At 52.7% G+C, this 22,915-nt stretch overlaps 1 protein-coding gene across 3 annotated transcripts in view; it reads left to right on the top strand.

Annotated features, from left to right (window-relative positions):
• Positions 1 to 19,917, top strand: part of TCF25 (TCF25 ribosome quality control complex subunit) — a 22,009-nt gene extending 2,092 nt beyond the window's left edge. The window contains exons 2-18 of one of the 3 annotated variants that reach the window (XR_012126965.1): positions 5,843 to 6,007; positions 6,844 to 6,918; positions 7,637 to 7,755; positions 8,212 to 8,277; positions 10,655 to 10,737; positions 10,970 to 11,100; positions 11,397 to 11,496; positions 11,946 to 12,039; positions 13,139 to 13,231; positions 13,348 to 13,453; positions 14,856 to 15,012; positions 16,431 to 16,518; positions 17,121 to 17,279; positions 17,401 to 17,491; positions 18,081 to 18,215; positions 19,279 to 19,351; positions 19,634 to 19,767. Coding sequence is in view for 2 of the 3 variants with exons in the window: in XM_073226812.1 (XP_073082913.1) it covers positions 5,843 to 6,007; positions 6,844 to 6,918; positions 7,637 to 7,755; positions 8,212 to 8,277; positions 10,655 to 10,737; positions 10,970 to 11,100; positions 11,397 to 11,496; positions 11,946 to 12,039; positions 13,139 to 13,231; positions 13,348 to 13,453; positions 14,856 to 15,012; positions 16,431 to 16,518; positions 17,121 to 17,279; positions 17,401 to 17,491; positions 17,964 to 18,043; positions 19,279 to 19,351; positions 19,634 to 19,792 (1,839 nt within the window). In the remaining variant the exon portion in view is untranslated. Of the gene's footprint in view, positions 1 to 5,842; positions 6,008 to 6,843; positions 6,919 to 7,636; positions 7,756 to 8,211; positions 8,278 to 10,654; positions 10,738 to 10,969; positions 11,101 to 11,396; positions 11,497 to 11,945; positions 12,040 to 13,138; positions 13,232 to 13,347; positions 13,454 to 14,855; positions 15,013 to 16,430; positions 16,519 to 17,120; positions 17,280 to 17,400; positions 17,492 to 17,963; positions 18,044 to 18,080; positions 18,216 to 19,278; positions 19,352 to 19,633 lie in introns of all 3 variants that reach the window. The other 2 variants (XM_073226812.1, XM_073226813.1) reach the window with 2 other exon arrangements.
• The last annotated feature ends 2,998 nt before the right edge of the window (positions 19,918 to 22,915 follow it).

Consider the following 22,915-nt stretch of genomic DNA (forward strand, 5'->3'; position numbering starts at 1 on the left):
GCCTTCCCCACTACACGCAGTGCAAATTACATTTACCCCCGCACACCCATCCCATCTTCCAATCTTTCTTTTTTTTTCGGTTATCACAGAACATGCCGTACAAATTACTTTTGTGTTCTATTTTGTTTTGCTTAAATCTCTACTCCCTGCTGAAGTATAAACTTGATAAGAACAGAGACTTTGCTGTTCCCTAATGTTTTCCCCACCACCATCCAGAGCAGTGTCTGGCACCCAGTATGTATGCACAAAAGTTACTGCATGAGTCAGCATTTTCTCTAAGACCCGCAGTTACTGTCTGTGGTCAGAGCATATACTTTGGAGTCAGAAGGACTTAGGTTTGAATGCTGTCTCTACCCCTTCTCCACTGTGAGGACTTGGACAAGATGCCTAGCATAAGCTTTGGTTTCCCTATTTATTGGGGATGATCTTACCTCATGGGGTTGTCTGAGGAAGAAATGAACTAACATGCAGCCTTTAGCCCATGCTGGGCACATGGTCGGCACTCAACAAATACAGATATTAGTTGGTGTTGAAAACTTAGTGAAGGGTGCAATAGAACTTAAGTAGAAAAATGACCCTAAGCGGTTTACTTAGAGACATTTCTTGGGGCCAGTGGAGCTCTTCTAGGGAGAGGGATGCAAAGCAGAAAGACACCCTCCTTTGTCACTTCATGACTGTGTTTCCATTACTGGCTCTTGGGTGAGTTTCTTTGACCTTAGATTAGAAATCATCTTTCCTACTTCATTTAGAGTGGTTTTTAAAGATCAACGTCATTGAAGTGTAATTTATGTATAATAAATGCACCCGTTGTAAGTGTATGGTTTGAGTTTCACAATGTAACATACTGTACAAGCATTAAAAATTATGTTAGAATAGAACTTTCTAGTATTTTGGGGATCAAGGGCTATTTTGACAATCTGATAAAAAACACATAAACTCACTTCTTAAAACTACCAGAATGTATTCTACAGCATTGAAAAATTTTTCCACTAAGAGCAATCTTTTGCAAAGATTTATATGTTTCTCTGTTTTCATATATGATACAGTGACCACTCCCCAGAAACAATGGAAATAAGTCTAAATTATGCAATTAAATGAAAAACAGACTTTTTCCAAAATAAATTTCAGTGACCAGGTTGCTGCTCTTTGAGTGGAATAATGACTTGCCAGTGTGTTATCTTTGAAGGTTTTAAGGTCTTTGTTACTCAGTTGATTTTGATCCTTTGTTTTAAAGGCAGCAAAACCTAGACGGCATTACATCTCACGTAGCTGTTTTTACTGGTTGAGGGCAGATTTGGTCAGGGGTTACCATAATTTTCTAAAATTCTTGAGGTTAAAATAATGTCATGTCATTTCTTTGTCCTCAGGTCTGTGATTGTCTTTAGCAAAGTCGGCATTTGTTATTGCTACTCTGGGCAGAGAAAGATTTGTGAATCTATATTCTAGTTGTGAGATTATTTGAACACTGAAAAATAATGTCAGCAGTCTTTTTAGGTGTCTGCCAGTCACCTACAGATGGACGGGGCTTTGTCTGTAGACTGCAGACCCACCTCCTCCAGTAATGCAGTCTTAATGGCTTCCCTCTTTCAGTGGGAAAAGCAACTCTCTTTTCCCAGCAACATTTTTAGTAAGAGGCCTGTATGGGCCCTTAACTGAAAGGCCTGCTTATATAGATCCAAAAACAATCTCTAAATAAACCAACCAATAGATGAGTAAAAAGTAAGATTTGTGCTTCCAGCCATGGCAGAATAACATACTAGAGAATCTTTCTTGCCACGAATGACTATAAAACCGAGCAAAATATAAAGGCTAACTGTTTTCCAGTAGTTGACAATGAGCATTGCAGGTTTGGGATCCCATAGAGAAGAGAAACAATCCATGTGAGCCCGTTGATCAAGCTTCCTGCTTGGAGGCACTTTCAGCTAGTGGCTCAGTGGGGAGATGCCAAGAGAACACTGAACCCAGGAGACAGATTAGATTTTAAGTCCGCTGGGGAGGCTGGAGTTTATGGGGCAGGGTATTGGAGCGAAGGAGTTCCAGATGTTTGCTTTGAGTCCTTGGCTCAGTGCAAAGTTGTGCTGGGGAAAGAAAATGACGGGGGAAGAACAGCTCCCAGAGAGCTAGGAGACTGGCTGCCACTGGAGCTCACAGCGTGTGGGAAACCTTCATCTCTGACCAGCCCAAGTGGAAGGGCTACCCTGAAAAGTCCAGGTGTCAGCAGAGGCTCCAAAAAGGCCCCTCCTTAGGAGTGGGACTAAAGTAACCCTACCATAAAGAATGCTCTGGATCTGTCTTAAGGAAGTTTAAAAATAAGGTTTGAAGGGATCGTGCTGACATTTAAGTAAACTACCTGCCTGAACAAATTTCAACATTCTATTAAGGAAAAAGACAAAACCAGTCATTCAACAGTGTTGCACTGTGATGTCTGGTACACACTAGGAATTTCCCACACATGCAAAGAGGCAGGAAAATGTGACACACAACCCAGAGAAAAATCAGGAGAAACAAACCCAGAAATTACAGATGGTAAAATTAGATACAAACCTAAGATAGCAGATGAGTACATTCAAGGATTTAAAGAAAGTCCTGAACATAATGAGGGAAAATACAGGGAATCTCAGTAGAGAAATGGAAATTATAAAAATCAAATTCTAGAACTTGAAAATAAAAATATCCCAAATGAATAATTTCCTTGAGGGTCTTAATAGCAGATTTGACACTAGAGAAGAAAAGATTAGTGATCTTGAAGTTAGGGCAAAGAAACTGTCCAGAAAAGGGAAAAAAATGGTAGGAAAAGGAGTATCAGTGCCCTATAGGACAATATCAAGCAGTCTGTTATACCTGCAGTCGGGGTAGTAGAACAAGAGGGAAATTGAGCAGAAAAAAATAACTGATAAAGCAGTAAATTTGACATAAAGTGAAACCCCACAGATCCAAGAAGTTCAGCAAACTCTAGGCAATCACATAAAGAAAACCATAACATGGTAAATCTTAATCAAATTGCTGAAAACCAGGGGCGAAGAAAAATCATCAAAGTAGGTGGAGAGAAGGGACAAGCTGTCTACGGAGCAGCGGTGACAAATGGTCCCTGACTCCTCTGCAGGCACAGAGTGGGCCCGAGGGCAGTAGGGTGACATCTTTAAGGGCCGAAAGAAAAAATGTAACCTGGCATTGTATATCCAGTGAAATAGCTTTCAAACATGAACGTGAAATCAAAAAGATATTTTCATATAGATGAAAGCCGAGAAAGTCATTGTCAGAAGGCCTAAACTAAGAGAAGCCTTAAAGGAGATTTTTTTCATTGTGAAGAGAAGTAATGCCAGATGGAAATGCAGATGTATGTGAATGAGCGGTGCTGGAAATGGTAAATATTAGAATAAATATACCACATTTCCCAATTTTTAAATACCTTCAAAAGATAATTGGATATTTAAAGCAAAAATAATAGTGTATTGTTGGGCTTATAGCATCTACCAGTGGAGTAGGTGACAGCCTAGTAATAAGGAAGAAGACAGAATGAAAAAGCTCTGCCGTAGGCTCTTGGGTTCCCTGGAAAGCGATGAGGAAGCTTGTAAACTAGAGCAGCCACTGAGAGTGTGCAGCTCGGGGGGTGTGGTGCCAGCCTGAACACGGGCAGGTAGGCCAGCACGAGAGTCGAGAACTCAGAAGGACCTTCATGCTCCTACACTTAGTTGCTTTGTTTCAATGGCAGTTCAGTGAGGAGGCAAAATCTGTGTAACAAACAACACCAGAGTAACTAGCCGTATGGAAAAAAATGAACTTCAACCCATACCCCCCAGTAATGTATTCAAGATGGACCATAGGTCTACATACTAAAGCTATAATGCTTTTAGAAGGAAACATCCAAGAACATCTTTGTTGCTGCGGGATAAGCTGGGATCTCTTAGGCTAGGTCCAGGAAGTACTGACTGAACAGAAGGGGTTGAGAACGTGGACTTAACAGAGAGTTAATGCTTTTTTGCTTATCAGATGTTAAGGAAATGAATAGGCAAGGTACAGAGAAAGAGATCACAAGACATGTATGTTAAGGGACTTGTACTCAGAGCATGTGAGCAGCTCTTACCCATCAGTATTAAGTCAGCCTAGTTTTAAAATATGCAGAAGATTTGAACGCACAGGAAGAATAGCCAGTACGCACCTGAGAAGGTGCTCGACATCGTGAGCAAAGATAGCAAATTAAAGTTGTCATAGAATACCACTCTACACCCACTAGAATGGCCAAAATTAGAAAGACTGGCAATGCCAGATGCTGAGGCTGGACAGAGCTCTCTGGGGGGAGTGTAGGGTTGCACAGCCACTTTAGAACGTATCTTGGTAAGATTGTAGGTTCCTTACCTATACAATTGCCGAAACTCATTTTTCAGTACATCCATTGCGAAATATGTAAATTGTATCCCAGGTAAAAATCAGGTTCCTCTCCCCCTCCCCTCCAAAAATGAAACTCTTATCCAGTATTCACTGAAGTGTTCACCAAGGCCTCTCCTGTAGAATACCAGAGTGTGTGTGTGTAGTGGACAAGAACCCTTCGAAATTGTTACCCACGTGAGGCCTTGAAACTCACGAAAGTGATAGATGGTGGGCAAAACCTGTGAGCGAGGTGTGTGCCGTCTGTAAAACTTCCACTAAAGAGAGCTGAGTGTGTGCCACCAAAGTGCCCACCTTTGGGCAGAGTTCTGTGCTCTTGTTTCAGTTGAAGTTTAGCTTGCCATACAGCTTGTTATGAATTTGAATTTCTTCAAGTGCCTCAAGTTTCTGAAAGGGGCTCAAAAAATGAGATTTTTTTTTTTTTTCAGGAAGTGAGTGTGACTTAAATGAGCTCCAGCTTCACTGAGACAATTTTAAAAATAAAACTGGCCCAGTGGGACAGTCCGTGAAAGTCACTTAAGTGCAGTGTGATCCCAGTTTTGTTTTTAAAATTGTCTCAGGGTTGGGGGGGTAGAGTAGGTGTTATTTTTGTTTTTGAGCTTTCTGTTTTCCCAGCTGCCCTGAATTGAATATGCAGTGTTTGTTCATACTGGGCATGGTTGCACCCCATTGGGTTGTGACTGCCATGCTGGCCTCTTTTGTTTATTCTTTCCTAGCTGAGGGCCAGAACTTTTCCCGTTACTTGTACGCACCTCTGCACCTCTCCCATGTCCTGTCTCTCCTCCAGAGAGTGTGTGTTTACTGTGTGTGTGAGTATGCGTGAGCTTGTGAGTGTGTGTTTAGTGTACAAGCGAGTATATATGAGCTCGCGCGTGTCTGTTTAGTGTGTGATGAGTATGCATGAGCTCGTGAGTGTGTGTGTTGTGTGTGAGTCTTCTTGGACTTGGTCCCCTCAACATTGTGTTCCTGAAGATTCCCACGTGTTGTGAGTGTAGCTCTTTGTTTCACCACTATATGAGGCCCCTTGTGTGGGGTATTATTTCTGTTACAGAGGCTGTAGACAGCTCTGTCCTTGGGCCCCTTCCCACCCAGTCTCCTATCCCTTTGCTCTGCTCGATGAGCCAAGCTGCAGTCCATGTAGGAGCTCATGCACCACCGAGCGCACATACTCAGTGATGCCGGCCCCATGCTGTGGTCTGTAAAGGAGACGCTCACTGTTGGGGGATTCTTCATGGAGGCTCCAAAGAGAGACATCCCAGACAGCCTCCCAGCGCGCCAGTGTTCTCTGGGGCTCACTGAAAAGCACACAGACATGGGGCTCCTCCCCTCACGACCTCATGAGTGACCTTGGACGTGCCGCCCACCACCTCCCTTCTGTTCTGATGCGCGTCTCAGCATCACTGTTTGTGACTAGGATACACATGCAATTTCTTTGTTCTCTGCCTTGTTTTTCCAGATAAATATCGAGGATCTTGAAGAGGGACCCATGGTGAATGGGGAGAGGTCCGATTGTCTGCTCGCAGATGTGGTGGTGACAGGGAACAAGAGGAGGTCCCAGTGTGGAAGTGCAGAGACCAGGAAGGATGTAGAAGTGGCTGACAAGGCAGCACCCCCACAGCAGGTGTGGGGGCTGGATGGGGATGGCCCAGCGGGGCTTGCCCCCCGACCGCACTGTCATGTTCTGAGTTCCATTTTGTTAATTACCCAGTTGCCCCAAAACTCCCTTGGGAGCTCTGATCAGATTTGCATACAATCCTCAAGATGAGTGGTGGCTGTCGAGGGAGCTGTGTACAGAGTCCCTCACAAGTTTCCCTCGCACCAGACCGCTCCCGCACATAGGGAGCCTGCTCCTGCGCAAAGGGGGACAGGGGTTTCCTTGTGATGGGTGGACACACCTGGAAGAAACACACTGGGGCATGACTGCTGTCCCCGCACCAGGAGTTGCTTGTTTATCTACAAGTGCCTCCTGTGAGCCTGCTGGGTTCTGGGGGCAGATCTTTGCCCACCAGGGGTCTGTGCTCCAGATGTGGGCTGACAAGTGTAGCTGGGGCTCCTGACCAAGTGTGGAATGTAGGGCTTCCCTGGGAGCTTTCACATTGTGATGGCAAGAGGGTACCGGGTGATGGCATGAGGTGCTGAGGCAGAAGAACCACGGGTGTGGGGGCTCTGGGGATCTGAGTGAGGCGGGGAAGTGGTTGACGGCTGAGACAGAGGCAAAGGGCAGGTGGTAGATGGCCCTGGGTCAGGTCGAGAAGGTGTGAGCGAGACAGGTGAGACTGGAGTCCAGTAGCAGGGGGTGGGGGGCAGCGCTGGAAGAAGGCGAGCTCAGCGGACACTCAGCATGGGGTGCCGGGCCTGCGTTCCCGTTTCCATGCCTCATGTTCCTTGCTGCTTTGGTTCTCAGGATTTTAAGATTTTGTTGTTTTTCCATTGATTAAAATAAGCTCTCTCTATTAGTTTAATGCAAGTTGCAAATTCCGAAAGAAGAAAAAGAAACAAAAAAACAAGAAAAACTCTGCTGGAGAAACTTCGGTATGTGTGTCTGGCTGATTTCCTCTGTTCTTTTCTGGCTGTTTCTTGAGGTGATGTTGAAAGTAGTTCATTTTTACTTGGTAGTTGGATTCTTTCCATTGGGAGCATAACAAATCGAGGGGTCTGGGAGCATGAGAGGGGGGCTTCAGCAGACGTCGCTTCAGTGTGCTCTCGCTCCATTCCTTGAGAGCCAGGACCCCTTCTGCTCTTTGTTCTCAGCGACCGTCCGAATTCATGCTCTTCAGTAGCAGAGGCCCTCCAGGTCTGCTGCCCCGGGTCCTGAACCTTTCCAAGCCTCGACAGACTAATCTGATGACAAGGGGCAAACAGCCCCTGCGTGCAGCCTGTCGGCAGGAAGTAGATTTCCCCTCTTGCCCCGGTTCTCCTCTGGCTCTGTTTGTCCTGAAAAGAGTTTGTGACTTTGTCGCTGTTCAGTGGGATCGACAGTCCCAGCATCTATACGATGAGAACTGTGGGCTTGGGACTTAATTATCCGAGGGTCTCTCTAGTGGTTATCTGTTCTGAGCTTTCTCTTACGAAGCATATCTCATTTCGTCTAAACCCATGTGCAGTGCACAGTGTTTGAAAATTATACTGTATTCGAATGAGAGAACAGTGCAATACTGTTCATTGTAAAAATGAATCATTTTGTTATTAGTGGTTATGACATTTAAAATAAAGTCATTGTGGTGACTAACATGTTGTTTGGGGCTTTTAGGAAAATGGGCTGGAGGATATTGATCGAATCTTGGAGAAGATTGAGGACGGCAGTGGGTTAAGCCGGCCAGGCCCGCCTCCCCTGAGCTCCAAGAAGCACGTTCTGTATGTGGAGCACAGGTGTGGCCTTCATCCCTGACTGTGTCAAGGAAGGGTGCCACGGAAAGAGGGAAGAATTGCCATCTTTACTTAAAAGCGATGAGTTTATTGTCATATATTTAGGTGCAAGGAGAGAGGAAAAGGAAAAATGGTTCCTGTCCCCAGGGCCCTTGCATGCAGCCTTCTGAATCTGGGAACTTCCTTCCTTGAACTGTGCTAAAGAATGATGCCATCCTGCCCTGCATATCCACCTCCTGTCCCTAGGCACTAAATGAGACCCTGTCCCTACTTCCGAGACTGTTGCCAGCACAGGGAGAGCCGTCTGTTCCCTATGGCAGTGAAGATGGCTCGGCTGATCGCCAGAGCTCTCATGTCTGAAGAGTTATTCTCCCTGCTGGGTTTTTACATGACTTTCTAAAGTTCCCAGAGTTGTCATAAAATAACTCACTTTTCTTTGTATTATTTTCACTTTCCTAGACACCTGAATCCAGATACAGAACTGAAAAGGTACTTTGGTGCTCGAGCTGTCCTTGGGGAGCAACGGTAAGACCAGCACCCACCGTCTTCCCAGTTGGAGACTTGGGAGCATTCTCAATGCCGGTTAAAGACCTCGGGGGAGATGCTTAAAACAGTAGGATTCTGGCCCTGGGGGACCTATCTGTGGCTGTCAGCTACCTTCTCTAGCACACGTGTTGCTATTTTTCAAACTTTGGGAGGTACTTACATTTTTAGTTTCTAGCCCTGAAAGCTCAGCGGGTTCAGTTTTGCTTATCATTCAGCAGCAAAACTGACAGAAGATTTAGGTTCTGTGTGGTAAGTTTGGTCTTTGTTGGCTTTACAAACCCTAAGTTGGTGCCTGCAGTGGACACAGTGAGAAATGCTCTGAGCATGAGGGTCTGTTTGCAGGCTGTCTGTAGCAGGCGTGGACTCCCCGCCAGAGCCCAGTCCTGGCTGTGGCTGCAGAGGCTTTGTGTGTTCAAGTACGTATTTTTCCTGATAACAGAACTAAATGCTTCTTACAAAAATCAAAGCGATTCAGAATTGTCTTTGATAGCCTCCCCCATTGAAGATGGTATACTGTCCCTCCTAGAACCTCTGCCACACATACCTTGTCTCCTGGGACTGTAGAGCTCTGCTGGCCCCACGTGCCCTGGTGTACCAGGCAGGTGCTAGGTAGGGAGCTGGCTGCGTGCCCTGCCTCTGTGCAGGTGTTCCTGGTGGCGTGGCCCAGGGAGGACCTTCCCTGGTGGAGTTGGGTGTGTCGCTCTCCACTGCCACTGAGCTCACCAGCAGCTGCGTGCCACCTCCCTTCATGCACAGCAGGTGTAAGAAGTTTTCAAATCTGCCATAATGTGGAGAAAAAATCATCTGGACATTTTGACTTTATTTCCTTGATCATGAATAAGGTTCAAGATTTTTTTCATGTCATTTGCTACCAACTTTCCATATATTTCTAAAGGCTTTTGCTTTTATTTTTGGCACTAAGTTGTTCAGGAGACAGGGTTTCTGACTATCTTCTTTTCAGGATGTCAATGAGAGACTAGCGCTTCACAGTGCTCCCTGCCCCCGCCCCCTCCCGTCACCTAGATTCCTCCTCTCCCCACTCTGGCTCCAGCCTGCATCTGCTTGGTGTCTGCCATTCCCTCCATTTTCGCCTGGTCTTATTTCTGTGCCAGGTGTACTTGCTGATAGTAATCAGTGAATAATGATGTGCGTTGTGTTTATAGTGTTGCCTTACTTCCTATTGCATTTACTTCTTTAAGAACGTAGGTCCTACCAAAGGGCCTTGTTAGAAGCTGTGGCTCCGTCCTTGCCTCCCACGTCATTCTCCCACTCCTCAAAGAAGGAATGGGGGGTGTTTCTGACTGTCTGCTGTTATCTTGGGGTCTCTGATGCTGTGCGCTGCTCTTTCTGGGTCATGATGTGGGGCCTCCCAGTGGCCATCCAGGCTGCCTCCTGCTGGTCTGCTCTGTGTGGACAGTTCATCCTGGGCTTCCACAGACAGTGCAGTTAACTCTCCTTTTCATCAGTGACCCAGAGGCACCCATGTCCTTGTTTCCCTTGGACTGTGACCATGCTTTTGTCATTCAGCAATTCATCCTCTGTTCTTACTTTCTTCTCTATTCAGTTCATAACAGCCCAGAGTCTTACTCAATTTTTTTTTCTTAATGCAGTAGTTCAGATTACCTACAAAGGATAGACAATAATGTGCACAGGTCCATGAGCCTTTACTCCACCTTAAGAAACAAAGTGTTGCTCACAGACAGAATCCCCTCCAAGTTCCCACGGCCTAGGGGTGGGTCTGGTTCCTGCAGCGGAGACCCAGGTAATGGAGCTGGAAGTACTTGGCCTCGGGGGAGGGCTGTCCACCTCGTGGTCTGTGGGGCCTGGCTGCCCTCCCTGTGGCCCACTTCCCTCTGTCCGTCTTGTTTCCAGAAACGTGTTGGTGTCAGTGCTTCCTTCCTTTGCCAGGTCTCTTCCTTGTTACCATTCCTGCCTTGTCAAAACCTATTGTTGAATTGGTGGGGTGTCAGGAGAGGGGGGGAGCTGAGCCCCTGACTCCAAATAGGTCTGCTCCTGTTCTCTGCACAGCCAGCACTGGGCTGCAGTTTGGTCCGCGCGAGCAGCTTGTCTGTGTCTTTGGGACGCCTACAGGCTTGCTGTCACTCCTCTCATCGTTTCCTTTTCACCTTTCTTGCCATTTTGTGAATTTCCTGTTTGTCTCTCTCTCTCTGGTGGTTTGGGCCACGGTTTCCAGTGCCATCTGGTAGCGGTCTTATTCTGCTGTTAATACAGTTTGCATTCTGTCCTTGTCACAGCACCGCTCGCCCCTGCCTTCCCTGCCCTGCGCGTTACTTCCACGGTACCTGCACAGGCCGGTCCACAAGGTAAAGCTGTGCCCACTTCCTGTTCCTCGCAGGCCACGGCAGAGACAGCGTGTGTATCCCAAGTGTACGTGGCTGACGACCCCTAAGAGCACCTGGCCCCGGTACACCAAACCAGGTGAGGGGCTCAGGGAGTGTGTGCGGTGGCCAGGTGAGGTGGCCAGGGCGGGGGGACCTATGTGAGTCCTTCTCGCTCTCCTGGGGCATTGCATTTATACTCCCGGGGGAGAAGCATCTTTGTAGGAAAGGAGAGGGCAGGGTGTATGGTGGTGCAGGGGCCACAGCGGGCACCCTGATGTGGCGTCAGGTGTGCTCAGAGCTCCGAGAGGAGTTCACATGCACTCCCCCAGGTCTGTCCATGCGGCTGCTGGAATCCAAGAAAGGCACGTCATCCTTCGCGTTTGAGCACAGTGAGGAATACCAGCAGACCCAGCACAAGTTCCTGACTGCCGTGGAGTCCATGGAGCCCAACAACATCGTGGTGCGTGTTGCCTGGTACAAAGCCAGGCTTCTGTGCACCGGGCTGCCTGCCAGGTCCTGTCGGCAGTCATCTGGCCAAAGGCAGCTTGTCCCCAAGGCCCCCCTGACCCCCAGTGTGCACTCGCATCATGGGCCTTGGGCCAGGCACTATGTTGTCTCCACTGAGGCATGCAGGGTTGTTGGCCATGAGCCCCACCCTCTGCAGTGAGCGGTCCCGCTGAGTGCCAGCAGGGGACGTGCTCCCTGGGGGCCTGCTCCTCCCGTTGTTGCTTGTCAGCTCTCCTCCTTGCCTCGTAGGTACTGCTGCAGACAAGTCCCTACCACGTGGACTCGCTCCTGCAGCTCAGCGACGCTTGCCGGTTCCAGGAGGATCAGGAGATGGCCCGAGACCTTGTGGGTGAGAGCCCAAATGGCCACCTGCCCTGCTGCCCCAACAGAGCCACTCACACCTGAACATGAGAGTCTGAGGCTGACAGTATAGATGCCGCTTCATAAGGTGATCGAGGATGCGGATGGCTTTGCCAGGATATGTTTTAAGTAGCAGCTTTACTGAGATTAAATCACATACCTAAGATGTACCATTTAAAACACACAACATTGGTTTTTAGCTTACACCATAGTTGAACAGCCCGTCAGCATTGGTTCTAGATCATTTCCACTCCTGATCGACAAGACCCCACCCATCAGCTGTCACCCCCACCCCTGCTACCCTCCCCCCCCCCCCCATGTGTCTTGTGGGTTCCAGTCCACTTGCCGAGGACATTTTCTTAAATGGAATCAAATAACACGTCTCTCCTGGCTTCTCTGATCCGCCGTGACACCATCGCCGTGCGCTGTGTGCCCCAGAGCGAGCACTGTACAGCCTGGAGTGTGCCTGCCATCCTCTGTTCAGCCTCACCAGCGGGACCTGCCGGCTTGACTACCGCAGGCCCGAGAACAGGTGAGCCGGCTGCCCGTTGTATGACCTGGCTCAGCTCTCTTGCTGGCGAGTCTGAGTTCTCACAGGGACGCAAGTACCCATGGGTGCAGTGGGGCAGGTGCCCACGGGGGTCCCACCGGGGATCGGGCTGGCTGGTGCCCAACTGCCCTTGCTGGAGGTGAGCCTGATGAGCCACAGCACTGCGCAAGGCCCTTCATTGGGTCCTCACGTGCATGGGCAGCAGCCTGCACCCCGAGACTGGGGTATTCTGGACCTAGCAGGCATGTGTGCAGTTTCTTAAACCATGGATCCTGTTCGCTCCTTGAGTGGCTGAACGCGCGACACTGTTCTGCAGATTCATGCCCTGCCCTGACCCCGCTCTGGCATCACCCTCCCCAGCTCAGGCCTGGGCAGCTGCAGAGGCCTCCCTGCTGACCTCACCCACTGGCCTTACTCCTTCGGCCGGGTCTTCGGGTCCTGGTGGGGCGGGCACACCCTGTCCCCCACTCAGAGTCTCCCGCCAGCCTTAGATGTCTTCCCCACCCTGAAGGCTGTCATGGGTCCCGGGGCACACGACTCCCCTGCACAAGCGGCCTGCACTGTGTGCTCAGTCTGAATTTTCTCTGCAGGTTTAGTGTGATAGTTTTGCCTAGGTTCTTAACTTAGTTCCTTGGATGGTTATAAAACACCAGTATTCCCAACATGAACGGGTGGGGTGGGCTCTAAGGGAAACCAACAGCCCACCAGGGTGACCCATGTCACGATGCTCCGTGCATCCAGCTACAGTGCTGCTGGCGGCTGTTGAATTTCGAGGATCAAGGTTGTAACTACAGTAGGAGATTTTAACTCTTCCCTTAAATGACAAATAGTGCACAAAAAACAAGTAAAAGCTTTCAGCTAACAACTAAGCTTGATCTTCTGTCCGTGGGAACACATGTAACTGAACCAGTAGAGCACCACCACCTTCTGTGCAGACCCAGGAGCGTCCTCAGTGGCGAGGACACGTGGAACATGCCAAGGAAGCCCGGGACACGGTTGGACCCGGAGCCGGATGGGCCCCAGGTAGTGAGCTTTTGCCACCTGTGTCACTGTCATTCACAAGGAAACGTCTTGTATTTAGGAGCTTCTACCTGGCCCTCTACAAGCAGATGAGCTTTCTGGAGAAGCGAGGCTGCCCACGCACGGCACTGGAGTACTGCAAGCTCATTCTGAGGTGAGTCCCCAGCTCTGCCACATGTCCACCTCATGGCCACAGGCCTGTTGACGTCCACTGGCCCACTGGGGTTTTGTCTCCCTCTGCCCCCCCACCCCCCGTGCCGCCTTGGGAAGCCTTGAGCCAGATGAGGACCCCCTGTGCATGCTGCTGCTCGTGGACCACCTGGCCTTGCGAGCACGATGCTACGAGTACTTAATCCGCCTCTTCCAGGAATGGGAGGTAAGTGTGTGCGTAGGTGCCCGGACACATCTCTTCGCCTTTGCTAGCGCAGATTCTGTGTGCTCCAGGGTGGGTCTGTGACCCCAGGAGGTCCCAGGTCAGACCCCAAGTGTCTGCCTGTCTGTCTTCTTGCCACTGCTGATGCACTCACACAAGCACACATGCAGAGACAGTCCCGGGTCAAGGAGAGCTGAGCACACAGAGGACACATGCTGGGTCATGCTCACGTGTTTAGTAGGGTTGGAGGCCTAGAGATGCCCTCCCATCGTGGCCCGGCCCTGGAGGCCCTGCCCACCTGCTCCAGTGTCCCCCAGGTCTGAGCCGACACAGCTCCCTCGGTATAGTCTGCAAGGTGGCTGTGTGCTGAGGTGACGGTGTGTTAGATGCAATGGGTTAAATATGATGTACTGACATTGACTTCACCTGTTTTTGTTTTTGTTTTTTATGTCCCAAAGATAGTAAAGGAGGTTTATTTCAATTCAGCGATCATTTATAGAGTGGATTCTGTACTAGATCTTGGGGAACCAAAGATAAGACAAGGACCCTGACCTCAGTAATATTGGCAGGTAACAGGACTATACAACCAGAAGTGTAAATGTGACTTCACCTGTTTTTAACGTGGCTGTTAGAAAATTGGAACAGATAAATATGTGTGCTCACAGTGTATTCCTGTTGGATGGTGCCAGCTCGGGGGACACATCTGCCCCCTGGGTCATCTCTGGGAGTGGGACGTTGGATAAGGAGATGGCAACTTTTTTTCTTTATCTCTACATTTGAACTTTCCCACCACATGTGTGCATGTATAATCAGGAATGGTTTTGAAATCTGTACCATTTGGTGTAGTTGGCGAAGGAGTCCCAACCCCAAGATCTAGTTCAGAGGAGTTTCTGGGACTCAAACACAGCTACAGGGAGCCCCCAGGATGGGCCCACAGAGGATATCTGTGAGAGCTCGTGAGGCTCGAAGCCTAAGCCCTCGGTGCCACTCCAGCAGGGTGTTGCGCGTGTCTGTCCCGCGCGTGTAGGGCAGAGAGGAAAACGGCACCTGGCAGTCAGTGGGCTTGAGTGGTGGTGGGAGTAAGGCCACACCCGCCTGCTGGTGCTGCACGGCCATTCCCGCTGAGGCGCCGCGGACGCTCCTCCAGAGCTCAGCTCATGGGAAGGGGGCTTCAGTCTGCAGCCCCCCGCCCCTTGCGCTGCTGTGACTCGCTCACCCTTTTCCTTGTCTTTTCTGCCTGGAGACCCGCCTGCACCCACCCCTGCCCCTGTGATTTAAGTTAATCTCTTTTCAAAGCGAAAAGTACCTGTGCCGTCTCTGGCTCGTTGTGCGGTGTCAGAGCCCCCTGGATGTTGCATCTCAGGTCTTTGCCAGCTCAAAGCCCAACCTTCTTCACCCCTTGCAGCCTCATCGGAACCTCTCCCAGCTGCCGAATTTCGCCTTCTCTGTCCCATTGGCATACTTTCTGCTGAGCCAGCGCGCGGACCTCCCCGAGCAGCTCAGCCCTGAGAGGGAGAAAGCCTCCCTCCTGATCCAGCGGGCCCTCGCCATGTTCCCTGGAGGTGGGTGCGGGCCCCACGCGGACAGGAAGGCGCATCCTCACATTCTGAACAGGGTCCTCGCATCGGCCATAGCTCCCGTTTGGAGGCTGGAAGTGAATCAGAACTGACTTTGTTGTCACAGTGGCTTGGGGTTTTAGGATAAGTCTTTTGATAATGACAATTTGTTGGAGAAAAAATTGCATCCAAAGAAGACATGGCATTTTCTAGGGAGAGGGAAGCCAGAAGAGCCTGCTGGGCATCAGGGAACAAGGGCTGGGGGGTCCGAGTCCTAGAGCGAGGCTTTATGTTCCTGTCTTCAAATCCCACTTCTCATTGGTGTGGAGAACTTAGCGACAAGATGGTCCTCGGTCCTTGTGGAGAGCCTCCCCGCTCTCCTGTGGTCCCTGAAGTGGCAAGCAGGTCCTTCAGGCCCATCATCTGTGTGATGAGAGCTTCCAACGTTGTGAAAGGGGTCTGTGACCTGAGAAAGGAGCTCCCAGTGGGTCTGCTGTGTGCCAGACCCAGCAGGAGGCGGTAGCCAGGATCCACGCCTGGGGGCCCACACATCAGGACGAGGAGACAGGTGGTGGAATGCACTGAAGGGAAGCGGGTGTGTGGTGCTGGAAGAGAGCAAGGGGTGTCCAGGCGGAGGGCAGAGGCCCGAGGAGGTGGCCAGAGTAGGGCAGAGGGTCCCCATGACCGCCCCCAAGCCCTGCTTGCATGTCAGCCCAGCTCCGTCTGTGCACACATGGCTGCCTGGCTGTGTCTTTGGAGCACTGACCCTTCCCTGTGAGGGTACGTGGAGCTGGGAGGCCCCCATGGGCACTAGTAGTGTGGGGGGGAGGTGCTGGCCTGTGGTGCTATCACACAGCTCGTGTTGGGAGAGCCAGAGTCAGTGCAACCTCGTCAGCTCCAGGGTTCTGCCAACATCCCTGGCTGTGCGCAGAGAGCTCCATCCCTTGATGTGAGAGGCTGTCCCTGGGGTGTTCAGGGCAGGGGCCTCACGCTGTAGCAGAGCAGCCCCCGCTGCATCCGAACAGAGCAGCTGCAGCTCTGGACAGTCCAGGGAGGCTGGGCTCTCCTGCCAGACTCGACTACATGGGGAAGCACTGCAGAGTGGACTGTGCCAGGCTCTGCCCTAGGGGACTGGCACTTGGGGTCTGCACCCCACTACCCTGAGGGTAGGATATGTGGGCTTCAGGATTAGAACATACAGCTCATGGGCTTGGGGGTCATGGGTGAGCCCCCTGAGATGCAGATGAGGCCCCAGGGAGGCATCAGGATGACCCCCTCCCAAGATGGAAAGGCCTGGGGGGCTGGTGTGGGGACCCAGCCTTGCCCTGGGAATGCAGCCTCCTCTGGGTGCTGGCCTCCCGGGACTGTGGGTGTGACCAGGGCTTCCTGCCCGCCTGCCCGCTGGGCCTCTGCTCGCCCCGCAGCTCTCATGCCCTTGCTGGAGTACTGCAGCGTGCGGCCCGACCCTGCCGTCGCCAGCCACCACTTCTTTGGGCCAGACGCGGAGATCAGGTAGAGGCTGGAGAGGCCCCAAGGGGCACCGGGGCGTTTCCACCAGGACGTAAGCTGTGGTCACCATACGTCCCTGCCGCTGAGGCGTGGTGGCAGGACCGTTTCACTGCAGGAGGGCTGGGTCCCCTGTCCACATGGGGCATCGGGCTCAGTTAGATAGCTGGCCGACACATGAGCAGCCTGCTGCCTTGAGCACAAAGCTTCCCGCTGGGCAGAGGCCCGATCGGGCATCTTGGTTGAGCCTGTTGTCACTGCAGCCCTCACAGGGGTCCAAACCCCAGTACTTGCATGTGCTACCTTTTCCAAGATATCTCAAAAATAAAGAGAAACACATGATTAAGGGGGCCATCCCCCTGAGACCCTGTTAGTAAATCAGGGTGGGCCCTTCGGTGTCTGTGCAGGTGCATGTGCTCTTTCTCATGTTTACAAAGGACGGATATTTCTGCCAAGACCTTTGTGCCCCAACCCCTGGGCAACCACACAGCCCAGTCTGCACCCACCTCTGGGCAGCCTGTTCGGCACATCCTAGACACTCTCACAGGGTCCAGTGGGCATGCAGAGGCCTGGGCCGGGGTCTGCTTACAGGCCCCGCTCTTCCACAGCCAGCCCCCTGCTCTGAGCCAGCTGGTGAGCTTGTATCTCGGGAGGTCGCACTTTCTCTGGAAGGAGCCTGCCACCATGAGCTGGCTGGAAGAGAATGTCCGCGAGGTTCTGCAGGCGGTGGACGCTGGAGACCCCGCCGTGGCTGCATGTGAGAGCAGGTGAGCCTGGGGCCCACCCCATCACATGGACAAGGCCCGTCTGTTGTGATGGCAATCACAGCTATGGGCACAGGGCCAGGGTGGCTCCGTCCCCACAGCCGTCCCTTCTCCCGGGGCCTAGGCGGAAGGTGCTCTACCAGCACGCACCCAGAAACATCCACCGCCACGTGGTGCTCTCCGAGATCAAGGAAGCTGTTGCTGCCCTCCCCCCGGTAAGGGAGAAGGGCTGAGAACTGGAGCTCTGTGTGAGCCAGTCACATGCATGGGCTGCCCCGGGGGTCTGGGTCACATGCAGAGGCCCCTCCCCTCCCAGCCGGTTCAGATGCATGAGCCCTACCGTGGCTGGCTGTCCGTGACCTATGGGGCTAAGATCAGTGACCCAGCAGCCTGGCCTGGCAGGGAGGCCCTGATGCTGTGAAGGGCCTGGCGTGAGTGTTGATGGTGGGGTTCTGTGACACCCACCACACACGGTGTCACGATGGCTCCCGAGCACAGCAGAGTGAGTGTCCTGGTGAAAGGGCCATGTGTTCCCCTCCCTCCACATTTGTTAGTACATAGCTGAGGACTGTTTCTGTCAGACTCTGACCAACTGTCAGCAGAAAGGTCTGGTCCAGGGTGGACTCAGCCAAGGCTGCTGGAGGGGTCAGAACCTGTCGCAGCTCCGCTCTGTGTCCCTTCCCGAAGGACGTGACCACGCAGTCTGTGATGGGGTTTGACCCTCTGCCTCCTTTGGACACCATCTACTCCTACGTCAGACCAGAGAGGTACCTCTTCCCTCTCATTTTGCTCCTTTGCTTACAGGCTTTGAGCCAGGGCCTCGGGGCTCACTGCCTCCTCCAGACAGGCTGTGGAGAAGAGCCGGGCTGGAATGGCAGACCTGCTTTTGCCGTCTGTGTTTGTCTAACGTAGGAGCATTTCTCTGCTAGGCCCTATCAGGTGCGCAGGTAGCTGGGAAGCAAAGTAAGATACCATGTGTGCTCATGGGGGCGCAGTGGGGAAGACAGATTGACCATGCACTCTAGAAACAGAATGAAAGCTGCAGTGAGGAACTGCCGGGAAGGAGTGTGGCTGGGCCTGAGGAGGTGATGGTCACACTGAGGCGGGAAGAACATCCCTCAGTCCGGCCGAGGGGGTGGCAAGGCTGCTCATGTTCCCGTGGGGAGTGTTGGCACGTGCAGGGCCCGGAGCACGCGGTACAGAACTGAAGGAACCCACCTGCTGGGCCAGGAGGGCTGCGGGGGCCACACAGAGCCTTTTTGGGGCTGCCAGTGATGGCGGACAGCTCTCAGAATTGTGTCACTGAAAGGCTTTTTCTGTTCTGACTTTTGGAGCTGAGTAATTACCCAGGGCCTATCATAATCAAGGTTGTAGATCTGAAAGATGCAGGTAGGCCTTTGCATTAAAGGAGCAGGTTTTTTCTAGATCTTGGGTAGGACACGTTATGTAAAGTAAAGCCCTTTTATTTTTCAAACGGTTACATTATAAAACTTGGCTTGTGTGTTCATAGTAAGATAGTTCACAAATTCTCCAGTAGATTAAAACGTCTAAATCTTAGTGTCATTGGGTTCCGCCTGGCACTGAGGAACAGCTGTGGTGGTTTGCCGCCTGAGCGTGGTCCACACCCCGCAGACCTTGGGTTCCCTCCTCCCAGAATCCCTTGAATGTCTGGTGAAGCTGGGCTGCAGAGCTGCACCTCGCCAGGGGCCTCCCTCTAGCGCCCTGGAATCCTCCTCTGTAGGGCCAGTGTGTGTGCCCAGCTCTGGGTGCTGACGTGGGCTGGAACCACAGCTCCTGTAGGCAGAGCACCCGTGCAGTGGCTCTTGTCCGACCTGGCCGCGGAGGGCCCTGCTCTTCGCCACTCGCTCATGGGGCCTGGTTCTGAAGGGCCAGCGCCCACCCCCCTCGCCAGCTCTTGCTGTCCTGTCCCTCCCAGGCAGGGGCGGGGTGCAGACGCATGGGTTCAGCCTCGTCTTCTGACCTGTCCTGACTCCTCTTCCAGGCTGAGCGCTGTCAGCCACGGGAACACAATCGCCCTCTTCTTTCGGTCCCTCCTGCCCAGCTACACCACGGAGGTATGTAGAGCCCGCTCCCACACCCTGCCGGTGGCTTCAGGCAGGGCCCTGGTGTTGCTTAGGGAGCTGGGCTTGCCCGACTGAGACCATTGCTGCCAGCTCAGCCAGAACGCCCCCAAGTCAGCGGGCTACTCCACCCTCCGATGGCCTGGTTGTATCCGAACGCAAGTGTTCCTTTTAGGAACTTGCTGTCCTTCCTCAACATGGTCCTGGGAAGGGCAGGGTGAGGCGCTGGGTCCAGGTCCCGGGACAGCTCTGCTCAGATGAGTCTCGTTGCTGTAGGGGGAGAGGACAGAGGACGGAGGGCCTGGAGGCCTGAACCACAACCAAGGCTTGAATAGGCTGATGCTCGCCCTTCGAGACATGATGGCCAACTTCCACTTCCACGACCTGGAGGCGCCACGCGAGGACACCCCTGAGGGAGATGGGGAGTGGGACTGAGGAGGGCCCACTCAGTCCTGTTCCCGATTGCTGTTCTGGTCAGGATTGGCCAGTCCCTCGGGTAGAAATGCTGATGTCGTCCACCTGCCACCCACCTCTATTCCTCTATAAACATGAAAGGGTTACTTGTGTGCCCACTTCTTTCCCTGGGTGGGGGTCAGTGCCTGGGGTGGGTTCCTTATTTCCCACGAGAGTGTGAGCCAGTCATGCCAGGTCAAGCCCAGCCCTGTGCCAGTATTTCTGCTACCATCCTGCCCTCCAGAATCTGGGGCGTGGAGGTAGGGGAGGGGTCCCACAGGTTTGCAGAGGAACATGCCAGCTGAACTCCCAGGCATGTGGTTCCAGTTGGACCTGGAGCTGGCTGGCCTGGGGCAGGAGGGGCTGATGCCAGGGCCCTTGGGCCTTGCAGAGGCAGAATCTAATTGGACAAAATGGTTTTATTGGGAAACTTGGCAGCACTGAGCTGGGGGACGCCTGGGAAGAGGGTTTCAGAAAGGACGTCATCCTGGCAGCTCTGGGGAACGTGGCAGAAATGAGGATGCACAGGGCACGAGGGGAGGGCTTCTCACCTGGGGTGAGTCTGGGCACACTTGACAACTCAGAGCCACACAGGGCTGCCCATGACTCAGAATCCTGTTTGGCTCTTGGAAGGGTCCAGGACACAGAGTTCATGAGCCAGCCCTGACTTCCACCCCCGAGAGGCAGCAGATGAGCAGTTAGGAGGAGGCGCTGCCTGTGTCCTCCAGAGTGGGATCTGGGCTCCTGTCCTGGTCAGTGTGGTGGGAGTCGTGGGCTCATCACCTCCCGTCAATGTCTGCCCAAGACCTGGCCTGTTGCCCTGCCTCCCAGGAAGCCCCAGATATGTCCTGGTCATCGACGAGTCAGCTGTCGGAGAGACTTATGAGGTCACCCTCTCAGCAGTTCCCAACTGGTGGCTGTCTGTTTTGGGGTCAACAGAAGCCTCTGTGCTTTGAATATCCATGGTGAGGACAGGCCTAGCAGACACCATGATGGCTGTCAGTATTCTCACCCACTCCTCATTCCTCTGTGCCATGACTGGATCCAGTGGGAGGGATTATGGTTGAGGTAATCTGAGCCCTGGGTCCACATATCCCCCACGAGGGGGGCCCTGTGGTGGACTTCAGTCTGTATAACAGGAGTTTGCTAGGGTTCTTCTGGGGAGGCCTCTCCCCAGAAAATGTCTTGAAAAATGACAGGCCTCTTACAGACTTAAATACATCCAAGTGGGGATGTGATGTTTGGAGCTGCAGCAGCCACCTTGAAACTAGCAGTTCATGGACCACAAAATGAAGAGCCAGTGTCATCCTAGGGGTGCAAAACGAGAAAGGTGGGGTCCAGGCAGAGATGGAACTGCTCACCTCCCAGTCACCAGTGCTCAGCTGTGCTGCCTGGGTCTATGTTCATGCTGGTGGCATGTTTCTAAAGCAGACGGGAAGACAGCCAGGCCCCATGCCTACACACCAGAGCAAAGGCTCAGCTTGCCACCCAGTATCCAGGCAAGGGTGAAACGGCTCCTCCCAGGCCATGTGCTGATGGGCAGTTTTGCTAAAGGGTAATGCCCTTTGCCAACCAAATCACTCCATCTTGGGGTCTTGAGAGTGGGCACCACAGGGTGGGCACACAAGCCGCTCCCTCCTCAAGCTGAAACTTAGACTTCAAGCGAAGACGCTGTGATCCAGCTGTGGGACGGGCCCCGAGATCCCACCGTGACACGACCCAGGAGGAGCACACGGTAACACCTACAGGCTGATACTCGGGACCTTCGTGAAGGAGGCAGGGCCGGTGCCAGCCTGGGTCCTGGGGATCCGGCAGTGACCCCACCTCCCTGATGTGGCTGGATGCAGGCAGCCCCCCAGACTGCAGTGAGATAAGTTTTATGCCCCATGTAGCTCATTCTATCCCTGAATGCATGTTGTGGACCTACTGTGTGCCTGGCGCTGTGGACACCAGGGAATTGGTGGTTGGTTCTGGTTCTCACTGCCTCTTCACATTGGGGTCAGGCACATCTCCGGGTGATGCGTGCCGAGGGGATGGGCACCCCTGCCACCTGCCTGCTAGCCGTTCCTCAGTTCCCCCAGGTCACTAGAGGCAGTCGATAAAATTGTCCTAAGCATTGTGATTTCACTTAGACTTCACGCCATGACCATAACCAAAGACACAGTTGGCTTTTCCCAGCTCAGCTGTACCTGCTCTCTCCCTCCCACAAAGTCCCCACAGGCACAGCTGAGGAGAACAAGATGGGGCATCAGGAGGCCGCGCTTGGAAGAGGGTTGCTAGTTCACACACCTTTGAGGTCCCAGGCTGGGATGGGGAGGCTGAGGTACGTGTGTCCATCTCGGAGGCCTCGTTTATGGAGTCAGCAATACACCCTGGAACCGTGATGACATTGGAGCAGGAGACAAGGCACTGCCCACCCAGTGGGCTCTCCGTGCCTCCAGAGGTGGGAGAGGCCTGGATGGTGGTTCCTGGGGACAGACAGGCTGCAGGGGGAGGCCCAGGAATTGTGGGGCAGGGGCAGAGATGGCTTCCGGGTGGCAGTGCCAGCACAGCCAGGGATCAGGGTGGGGGCCCTTTGCTCCTGGGGCTTGCTACCAGGAGGAGAGAGTGGGAGGGAGCGTGCAGTCCTGGGCCTGGTTCTCGCGGAGCTTGGCAAGCTCTGTGTCTCATCCTCCGCACAAGGACTCGGGGGTCCTGCACTGTCAGGCACCGGTACAGTCCACCAGTTTGGAAGGTGGTTTGACCAAATCTGCCAAAGGGAGAGCTGTGCTTCTGACCACTCAGGCCCGCACTTAGGCTCTGCCCAGTGGAAACAGGAGTGGCATCCACCAAGATGGGGTGGGAACTCCAGCAGACTAATAGGAAGATGGGAGCTGCCCGACGTGGTCTATTCATCAACAGCCGCTATGCACAGCTATGAGGGCGTCTCTGCTGCGCAGAGGAAGGTACAAACCCAGTCTCTGCATGGGAGGTTCCAGAACCAGCAAAGTTAAGCATTGCTCAGGGTGTGGCTCCCCCAGGGCAAGAGGCCGCCCAAGGTGCCCCTGGTCCTTCAAGTTTATTGATCAGTTGGTCTGGGTCAGTCCGACCTTTGATTTACTCTCC

The sequence above is a fragment of the Manis javanica genome, chromosome 17 (assembly GCF_040802235.1).
Source record: "Manis javanica isolate MJ-LG chromosome 17, MJ_LKY, whole genome shotgun sequence".
NCBI classification, from domain to species: Eukaryota; Metazoa; Chordata; class Mammalia; order Pholidota; family Manidae; genus Manis; species Manis javanica.